At 53.1% G+C, this 10,649-nt stretch overlaps 1 protein-coding gene across 1 annotated transcript; it reads right to left on the bottom strand.

Annotated features, from left to right (window-relative positions):
- Positions 1–9,865: 9,865 nt before the first annotated feature.
- LOC102687886 (uncharacterized) lies at positions 9,866–10,401 on the bottom strand. Its single transcript, XM_069194100.1, is given in 2 exon segments — positions 9,866–10,084; positions 10,087–10,401. Coding segments are annotated over 2 exon segments (375 nt in total). The 3' UTR covers positions 9,866–10,024.
- Positions 10,402–10,649: the final 248 nt, after the last annotated feature.

Below are 10,649 nucleotides of genomic sequence, written 5' to 3'. Positions count from 1 at the left end.
AAATTGTACTACTGAATTGTTTGATTTATCGGAGAAACACAAGCTCTTTGTTTCATGTGTCGTACACGTGCTGTATGACATTCGCTATAGCACACCAAATAACTACACCCAAGCCATTGGCCTTCCCCTGAGGGCACCCTTCATATTCCTGAATGTTAAACCGACGCCGTATTTATTTTTACTTTGATTTATTTATTTATTTGTGTGTTTCCCCGTTATTGATGGGCAGAGCCCGCCAATTCCGCGTTTTCAGGCAAACTTTCAGCAGATTTTGTCCGTCAAACCCGAAGTCCCTTGAAGCGAGGAAGAGCTCTCTCACCCCGGTGATCTCTCCGTTGCCCATAGCAACGGGATCCGGTATTCTGGTGCAGTCTGGAGTTGTTCCCTCTGGGCCGCTGAAGTTCTCCTTTTCAAATATTGATTTGAACAGCGCGAACAGGTAGCTCCGTACAGTACGTGACTTTGGAGACAAACTCTGTATATCAGTGAGTGAAACAAGAATAAATTGTAATTACTGGACTAGCAGGAATGCTGGGTGGCTCCGACTACTCCTGTAAATAATAGAGTTTTGTACAGTTCCTCCTAGGCCAAGGTGTCACCGTTTCCTTATTTTTCTCCCCTCTGCGTTATCGAAGTTTGTTCTTTTTATTCTTTGTAATGGGGCCGCGGATTATTACACCGGCAGAGGGCGCCCAAGTTAAGGCGAGCCTGCACCAGAAATGTCTTCGCGGCCAGCAGGTCCCCGAGATCGGTGTACGCAAACGCTTTACGAATCGCAGACAGAAAACTTCACACCTTCACCCCGTGCCGTCTTACTCGAAGAGCACACTTCTCGCACTGTTAGTTTGGACGTGTAAACACTATTATGATTTATAACACACTTTTTTTACCAAATGACTTTATGCATATACATGAGTTTATCAAGGAGCACACCATTTCCTATGTAGAGAAAGGAGCTACTCTGTGCCTGCCCGGTGTGGGGACAAATGCCACCCTTACGCCCCAAGAGAATGGCTCCCTGCGTCTTCAGCGGGGTCATTACATAACGCTGAACCCAGCAGATTCGTGAGAGCGTAACATAACCCTGACAGCTTTAAACCTGGGGAGGGCAAGCAGCTCATCGCGTTGTTTCTCGAACGAAGCCAGGATGTGGCTGGATAGCTTGTCGCACTCTCCCACAACCCTTTGTGTAAAGAAGCGCCTCCTGTTCTCAGTTTTAAATGCGCTGAGTAGTTTTTTTCCCCAAGCTCAGGAATACGCCTGGTTGCTCTTCTCCAGACTGATGCCAGAGCAGACAATGCGCTAACCAAATTGCATTCTAAATGAGGCCTTACTAGTGCATCATCCATCCATCTTCTTATCTGCTTTGTCCAATTCATGGTCGCCATCATCCATCGTCCAGGACCATTACCTATCCTGGCAAGCAACAGGCACACTTTCCCCAGAATCCAGTTAACCCCATGTCTCTGGGCGGTGGAAGGAAACCGAAGCACATGGACGAAACCCATGCCAGCACAGCACAGCATGCAGACTCCACACAGACAGCACCCCGAGAACTGAAGCCAGGGCTCCAGCGCTGTGAGGCAGGGATGCTGACCACTGTGCCATCACCATGCTCCCCCAACGCCTCCTTCGTCCCAAATGCCACCAGGATCTTCTCCAGGAGAGAGCTGGAGCCGGAGTAATCCCAGGTCATGACGGAGAAGGAAGACCGGTCACTCATGAATAGTCACCCGGAGGAAAGCCACCTGAACACAGGGAGAGCTTGCAAACTCCACGCAGATCATTTTAGCCTAAGATCCCTGTATTTAATGAAATCCTTTATTTTGATTATCTTGGTTGATACCTAGACACAGAAATAATACACCTGATCTCATCACCTTGCCCGATGAAGGCAATCATGCCTGTTGCATCCAGAAGGTGCACGGCACTTATACTGTTTTTTTTTGTTGTGCATGCAGTAAGAGAGATAAAGATGTAGAAAACAGAGACGGAGAGATGGAGAGAGAGGAGTTCCTGGCCATCCTGGAGCCTGGTACTCTGAAGGGCTAACTGCAGAAAGAAGTTTTCTTCTCTTGCTCATCTGAGTAATTAGCAACAGCTGCCAGATCAATAAATTGCCTCTTTCTGTCTCTCGGAAGAAAGGCCCATCAATTTTCGTCAAACCTCTCGATGATCGATGGCTTCAATTAAACTGGATTGTGGTGCGTGGGAGGAAGGACAGATGCCTGGCTGGCACAGATACACAGTGCCCCCCCCCCCATCCTCTCTCAGTGGGCATTCTTACTGGGGCCCCCAAGGGCCTATAAATCCTTTTTCCCCATGCAGCGTTTTTTCATAACCAGAGAGATTTTTGTTAATCTTGCAAGCAGTTTTTCAATATGCAACCAATATGTGTCTCTGAGTCACTAGTTCTGGGGCAGGCGTGGCTCTCAGGACAGGCCCTGTGAAAACCTCCATGACCTTGCGTTTTTATGGCCAGAGGCACCAGAGTCCTGGGTTCGATGTGGCATCTGGATGTCACGGTGATGGACTAGCGACTGCCTACGTCTATCAAGCACTTCCTGTAAATTGACATACAGACACAGACACTGTTTGGCCCATTTAAGTAATTTGGTCGTTAATCATTAGCGTCCTGTTTCCAGGGTATTGGCTTTAACAACACGGTTGGGTAACCTGTTGCACTCTCCCACCAGCCTTTGTGTAAAGAAGTTTAATTTGTGGATGCTCAAGTTACTTCTTATTCACCCCACAGTTCATGTGTGGATATTTCCAGCCTTCCGGAAAACCCACTGGGAATGCAGGACTGGCAGAAAGCTGCTTCAGGGAGACTGGCACATGCTTCATAGTGCGGTTAGATGTCCCATGGTTCTCTTGATCCCTAAACCCCACATGACTGAAAGACCGATGGAGAAATAGCTGTTTCCGCAGTGGGCACTGGGTTCAGCGCAAGTCAGAGTCACGTCTGATTTGGGCTGATTTGGGCTAATGAAAGGTTGCATTGAGGTCTTTCGGAAAACGAGCTGCATGTGATTCAGCCTTTGGCCTGTCAGCGCGGGGGACTGGGTGCGCAATGCTAGCATGTGATGGGAGCTGCGCTGTCTGTGGTTTCTGAACTGGCCGAGGGTTTGGCGAGCTGCTCCAAGCGGTGACACCCCCCTCCCCCCTCAGCGTTGGCAGATATCTGGTTTCCGTTTACAGCTGTCTCTGTTCCGGGTTAATTAAATTCCCAGCGAGTGCCGGGAAATGGGGCTTTTCCACCCCCAGCGCCGTTGGCTGGCTTGTTTGCAGACCGTCAGCCTCCGTCTCCGGGATCTCCTGCGTGCTAACCTGGAGAGTGCCCGTCGGGGAACCCGAGATGATTTCTTGCTCTCTGGGTTACGGTCGGACCTGCAGCTCGGTGTACACTCGCAAAACCCTGACAGGTTCGACCAGAAGCCCAGTGCAGACTCAGGCCGCACGTGGGTGAGACGCCACCCTTCCTGCTAGAGCGTCTGCATCTGGCCCTGCGAGACACACGGGTGTGTCCTACAGCGGAGGTGCTTGAGCCTGCTCCCTGTGGTGCCTGGAGTTTTGCCCGCAGCCGGTGAGGAGCTCTGTCAGCCGTCAACACTCGTCGGCACTGCAGAGCTCCTTCCTTAATCCCTTCCGGTACAGACAAGCCCACCCGCAGCTCCACGGCTTCCATGCCTCAGAAGAAAGCCAGGCTGCCGGAGCCGCCATGTTCCACTCTCTCTCCATCCCTCTCTGGAGCAAAATGGATCCAAATTCCAAGGAGAGCCGGGGAGGTGACGGAGGGGGTTGGGGGGTGCGGGGCATTTAACAGCCGGAGAGCTGGACGCAAACCCCAGCCTCCTCCCCCCCCCCCACACCCCCTGTCCATTCCTGCTCCCCCCCTCAATCGTCTCCCTCCCTGGATGACTCACTGCGGAAGGGGAGCAGAGGATCTCCAGGCTGCTCCTGCTCCAAATGGAATGCAAAAGGTCACCAGTAAATTTCAGGCCCTCCGGTTTTATTAACCACAGGCCAGGGATTTGGAGGGGAGGGCAGGGAGGTGGAGGTGGCGGTGGTGGGGGGTGGGTGGAGAGGTTATAAAAGACAGGCTTTTAAAACCGCTCTGTGTGCAGGAGAGCTGGAGCCATTCTCTCAGAGGGGCCTGGCTTTGTTTTTATCTGGGGGGGTGGAGGCAGGGATATTTTCTTCCTTACCACAGGCGAGCTCGGGAGAAACAACGGGACGCTGGGCCGTTAAGAGTGCGGAGTGCCGATGTGCAGGAGCGCGGATCCCAGCGGCTGCGACCTTCCTGCTCAGGACACGGTTCTGGACTGGCAGAAGAACAGGAGTTTGCTGGCATGAGCAATAGAGAGACGATGAAGCAGAGTGGCAGCAGGCTGAACCCCAAGACCGAGCCCAGTTCAGAACAGGCACAGCCTCAGTGCCCAGTGCCCAGTGCCCAGTGCCCCGTGCCCAGTGATTGACCACAGCCCCCCTCCCTCGCTAATTTAACCTCTCGTCAGCAACATCTCATGTTGCAATTAATAATGGAACACAAGCCTTCTCGTTCTGGACTACTACCATGTCTTCTCATTCGTCTCAAGTGATTTAGGATCTCCGAGGGAGTCAGCATGAACTGATTTGATCTGGGGTGAATGGGGTCCCTAGTGATCCAATTTAGGGGGTGTGTACACGCATGTGTCTGTGCGGGTGTATGTGCGTTTGTGTGTGTGCTTCTGCACAAGCAGCTGCAGCATAACCTCCTGCACAAATTGGTTCCAGTGGGCCCCGACCGACAGGCGGAGCGGAGTCTGCTGTAGCACATAAACACAAACAGATGACTGCGGAGAGCCGCTCTGGCACAGAGGACTGGGAGCAGCCTCAATCACTGTCAGCACCTCGCAGGCCCGTGACCCTCATGTCCTTCCTTCCATCCTCCTGCCCCCCTGCGCCCCTGCGCCCCTACCCAGAACCTCCTGCTCTCTCTCCCTTGCCCTGAGATGCCCACCGCTATGGCGACTGGGGTGGAGAAACATACACCACTCACACTCACACACATACTCATATGAATACACACAGACGTGCACACTCAAATGACTAAACAGAGATGTGCACGCACACATATGAATACACAGAACCGTGCACACACACTCAAATGCATGCACAAGAGATGTGCACACACACTCACACGAAACAGATTCGTGCACACACACACACACGATCACGCAGAGATGTGCACACACACTCACACGAAACACATATCCGTTCACACACACAATTACATGATCACGCAGAGACGTGCACACAGACTCACACATATCCGTTCACACACACAATTACATGATCACGCAGAGACGTGCACACACACTCACACATATCCATTCACACACACAATTACATGATCACGCAGAGACGTGCACACACACACACTCTCACGAAACACAGATCCGTGCACACACACACTCACATGAACACACAGATTCGTGCACACACACTCTTGCATCCTGCCTCGGCTCTCTCTGGGCGCTTTGTGATGTGACACAGAGTTGGTTGAAGGTATTCGCATGACTATAGCAGGGGGCAGCTTCTCTCCTTGATCACACGGCCTGGCCGTGCTCTTCTGACATCTGGAGACAGCCTGAACCTCCTCTGGCATAATCCTCCGATCAGAAAGCTCAACCAGCGTGTGTGCGCAGCCTTATCATCCCCATAACTGACCACACCATGAGCTGGCTGGGCTTTGCCACACTTCTCTGTGCATTGCCATGATCATGCTGCAATGTTCCGCACTTTATCGCACTTTTACTACAAAATGCCAGTTTTATGTGAGGTATCTGAGGAGGGAATGGTGGTGGGGCTGTTGCTTGCAAACCCCAGGCCAGGAAAATGATTGTCGAGAAAAAGAAGGATTAGCAGGTGGGAAAATACCCACGTCTGCAGATTAAAACAGCAACCCAAAAACCTGACCTTCACTCCCCGCCCCCCCCACCCTTGATGTTGAGATTGAGATAAATCATAAATTATTTATCACCTTCCCTGCATGTCACAGCACACATATGAGCCGTGCATAATTTATGAAACCGTTCGTATGTTCGGGAAGGTGGGCTGGGATTATACCCCAGGGAGGTCACTGTGAGGAGATACGCGCCTTTCCCTCTTTGTACCTGCAGTTTCTTGCCGGGGCTGTAAATAGGAAAATAAACCGTTTCAGTGGTTTTCGCATTAAAACCGCAACACGGCTTTGAAGACGCCACCTTCTGTCACCTTCGAAACCTTCAGGGTGTTCCGACGGCGCCTAGGCTGAGGGCCTGCAGCAGGGGCCCGCGCAGCCGGTGCTGCAGTGAGATGCTGGCTCTGTCCATCACCGTACACTGCGCCTCTGGCTCCTGGATGGACTCCGGAGGCCGGCGTGTGGGCACGAACGCAAGTGAAAAAGGAACCAGCCCGCTCCATGCGATTGAAAATCACCCAGGCGTGGTCCTTCCTGAGCTGGGCGGCCGGTGCCGGGATGGGGGATGAGCCCGCAGGGGCCCGGGCACAGTCTGATCGCTGGAGTCCGCAGTCCTTCTTCAGGAAACCAGGAGAGGCAGAGGCTGAAAAGCACATAGCCACCTGAGTCGGACCTCCCTTCCCCCTGCCTGCCTCCTGAGCCGGGTCCTGCCGGCCCAGAGGAGAGAACGCGGAGCAGGAGAGGGGAATGGAAGCACGAGGCCGAGGGCAGCAGAGGGAGGTTGTTTTAGATCAGACAGACACCCCACAATTCCCGCAGCCTCCAGAGCCGGAAGGGCCATCAATCGCGCGGAGGGGAAATAGGCAGCGCAGTACAGGATCCTCGGTCACACAGCCTCAGGACCTGGAAGGGAGCCGCTCAATAATATGTTTTGTTGTAAATGTCTTGCTAATTGTAATTGCTTTGGCAACACTGTAATTCATCGGCCATCCCAATAAAGCTCTTTGAAAGAGAAGGAGAGAGGATGAGAGGGAAGGACAGGGGTCAGGCGGCCTCTAGAGTAAGTCTTGTAATGGGGAGGTTACAGGTTCGAATTCTGAATCTGACATGTAATTAAAGGCACCGGTAATACTTGGACACTCACTATCCCTCGGGCTTCGAGGAGATCATAGTGAAAGGTATTGAGCCCACAGTTAAAGACCCCTCAATCCCTCAAGGCTAGAGATTGTGGGGGGATCGTTGTGTGGTACAGAGAGGAACTCCGTCGATCCATACAGCCAGTGAAGGGAGGAGATTCATGTGTTTGCTTTAAAATCAAAAGAAATATCTGCCGGAAAATGAGGTTGTCCTATATCTACACTCCCCCCACAGAATACCTTTACTACAGTGAGGAAATTCTCCAGTCTGCACATGGAGAGGGTGAGAGAGGAGAGAGAGTGAGACAGAGCAGGACAGAGGGTGAGAGAGCAGGAGAGAGTGAGACATAGCAGGACAGAGGGTGAGAGAGCAGGAGAGAGTGAGACAGAGCAGGACAGAGAGTGAGACAGAGCAGGACAGAGGGTGAGAGAGCAGGAGAGAGTGAGACAGAGCAGGACAGAGGGTGAGAGAGCAGGAGAGAATGAGACAGAGCAGGACAGAGGGTGAGAGAGCAGGAGAGAGTGAGACAGAGCAGGACAGAGGGTGAGAGAGCAGGAGAGAGTGAGACAGAGCAGGACAGAGGGTGAGAGAGCAGGAGAGAATGAGACAGAGCAGGACAGAGGGTGAGAGAGCAGGAGAGAGTGACACAGAGCAGGACAGAGGGTGAGAGAGCAGGAGAGAGTGAGACAGAGCAGGACAGAGGGTGAGAGAGCAGGAGAGAGTGAGACAGAGCAGGACAGAGGGTGAGAGAGCAGGAGAGAGTGAGAGAGGAGAGAAGGGCAGATACAGACTGAAAGACATGGAAAAACAGAGACATAAGAGAAGTGAGAAACACTCAGTCAAGGAGCAAGACAGATTCAAGAATAAGTATGAGACTAAAACAAAGAGAAAGAAAATTCTCTCTAAAAGTCAGCCTGCTGTGGCGCTGGGGTTATTATCTTGTGGGAAGAGATGATTGGCTGGGGTCTGTCTTTTCCCTTTGCTACCCTCCCCCCCCCCCCCTCCTCTCCTCCTTCTCTCCTGGCCCAGGGAAGAGTTATAGCTGCCATAAAAGGCAGATAATGTATTGTTAACTAATCCTGTCTGCTCAGCTCTGATATATCCTTCTCTCTAAATCTCTGCGCCTGTAATAAAATGCAAATGCTAACGGTTTGCCCTCCACGAGCTGGGATAATTTTTTATGGGCAGGAAGGAGGAAAGGAGGCTGGGGTGCAGGGGGTGTCTGGGGGGAGGGGGGCTGTGCCACAGTCAGGCAGGTAGGCCTGAGGTAAATGAGGGGTGGGCTGGGGGCCACAGGATGTCTTTGTTGTCCAACCCATCGTGCGTTTTTGCAATACTTAAGAAAGCGTAGAATAGGACAAACCAGAATAGGAGGGGATAGGACAGGATGAGTTGAAATAGGATAAGATGGAAAAGGATAGGGGCATTGCTGTCTAGCGGCATTCACCCATCCTCACTAATGCTTCCACCTGTTTAGCACACAGGGTGATTCTCGGCTCCACTCCTGGATCAGGACCGGGGGGCTGTGTCTGGAGAGGAGCAGGAACAACGCCACTCTTCAGCCTACCATCCTGGCCAAATTTCCCATTGGCCCTTACCAATCATGACCTCCTAATAATCCCCATCTATGAATTGGCTACATCACTCTGCTCTCCTCCCCACTGATAGCTGATGTGTGGTGAGCGTTCTGGCGCACTATGGCTGCCGTCGCATCATCCAGGGATGCTGCACATTGGTGGTGGTGGAGGGGAGTCCCCATTACCTGTAAAGCGCTTTATAAGTGTAGGCAATTATTAAATTAAATTATTACCATGAAAGAGCTGTATTCTCGCACATCAAATTTACCTTAAATTGACTCTTGGGCACTTCTGTAACTTCTCTGTGTGTAATGGGGACTCCCCTCCACCACCACTCCTGGGTGATGTGACGGCAGCCGTAGTGCACCAGTACACTCACCACACACCAGTGTGGAGGAGAACAGATTGATGAAGCCAGTTCATAGATGGGGATTATTAGGAGGCCATGATTGGTAAGGGCCAATGGGAAATTTGGCCAGGACGCTGAGGTTACACCCCTACTCTTTTCAAGAAACGCCCTGAGATTTTTAAAGACCACAGAGAGTCAGGACCTCAGTTTTACGTCTCATCTATACTTTTTACAGTATAGACACACTAGACACAGTCACTATACTGGGGCATTAGGACCCACACAGATCGCAGGGTGAGCACCCCCTGCTGGCCCCACTAACACCTCTTCCAGCAGCAACCTTAGTTTCTCCCAGGAGTCTCACATCCAGGTACTGACCAGGCTCATACCTGCTGAGCTTCACTGGGCTGCCAGTTGTGAGTTGCAGGGTGATACAGCTGCTGGCTGAAGTCTGATACTGATGAAGTCTCTAAGGCAAGGGTATCCGGTCCTGGTTCTGGAGGGGACGCTGTGTCTGCAGCAGGGCTGTCCAGTCCCGGTCCTGGAGAGGACACTGTGTCTGCAGCAGGGCTGCCCAGTCCCGGTCCTGGAGAGGACACTGTGTCTGCAGCAGGGCTGTCCAGTCCCGGTCCTGGAGAGGACACTGTGTCTGCAGCAGGGCTGTCCAGTCCTTGGCCAGGAGGGGACGCTGTGTCCGCAGCAGGGCTGTCCAGTCCTTGTCCTGGAGGGGACGCTGTGTCCGCAGCAGAGCTGTCCAGTCCTTGTCCTGGAGGGGACGCTGTGTCCGCAGCAGGGCTGTCCAGTCCTTGTCCCGGAGGGGAGCTGAGCCTGCAAAGCTTCAAAGCCCTGGCACCGAAAGAGCAAGGGGGAACACAATTGCCCGAACAGGGACTTAAACCCTGGATCCTCAGATTTAATGCCTGTTGCTCTTTCCAAGGGAGCTATTCAGGCTAAAGAGCTGAGAGAGCCTTTGGGCTTAAATCAGTTTCCAATCCGGCAGAGAAGCTCCGCTCCTGTTTAGCTTCCGAAGCCGGACAGGATGCGACCCTGGCGCTGCAGGACGCGGGCCATGTCCTGTCGGTGGTGGTGACGGTCTTCCCAGCGGCGTGCTCGGTGTAGGTGACGCCGTTACGGATGACCGCGGCGTCCAGGAACACCTTCAGCACCCCGCGGGTCTCCTCGTAGATCAGCCCGGAGGCCCACTCCACTCCGCCACGGCGGGCCAGGAGCGGGATGGCGGGCTTGGCGATTCCCTGGATGTTGTCGGGGAGAACCCTGCGGTGACGCTTCGCGCCTCCTTTCCCGAGTCCTTTTCCGCCTTTGCCTCTTCCCGACGTCTCCGAGCTCTTCGATTTCGACACAGGAGCGGGGAGAAGCTGGTGTATTGATCCCATCAAGGCAACAGCGAGCCGCTTGGGCGGATGGGAACCCGCAGACACCCAGGATTGTTCACCCCTGCGCTGGGCTGATCGGGGCTGTGAGGCTGGAGGGCTGGAGGCCAAAGGCTCTGCCCCCACCAGCAGCAGAGGGGAGGGCGTAGGGGGGTAGGGTGGGCTTTAAACCAAGCCCCACGGGGTTCTGTCAGGACAGGTTTCCCACAATCCAATGCTCAAAAACATCCAGGCAGTCAGCCCATCTGTTG

This window comes from Lepisosteus oculatus, chromosome 1, assembly GCF_040954835.1.
Source record: "Lepisosteus oculatus isolate fLepOcu1 chromosome 1, fLepOcu1.hap2, whole genome shotgun sequence".
Classification (NCBI taxonomy): domain Eukaryota; kingdom Metazoa; phylum Chordata; class Actinopteri; order Semionotiformes; family Lepisosteidae; genus Lepisosteus; species Lepisosteus oculatus.
Note: the sequence above shows the minus strand (reverse complement) of the source record. Positions and strands in the feature narration are given on the sequence as shown.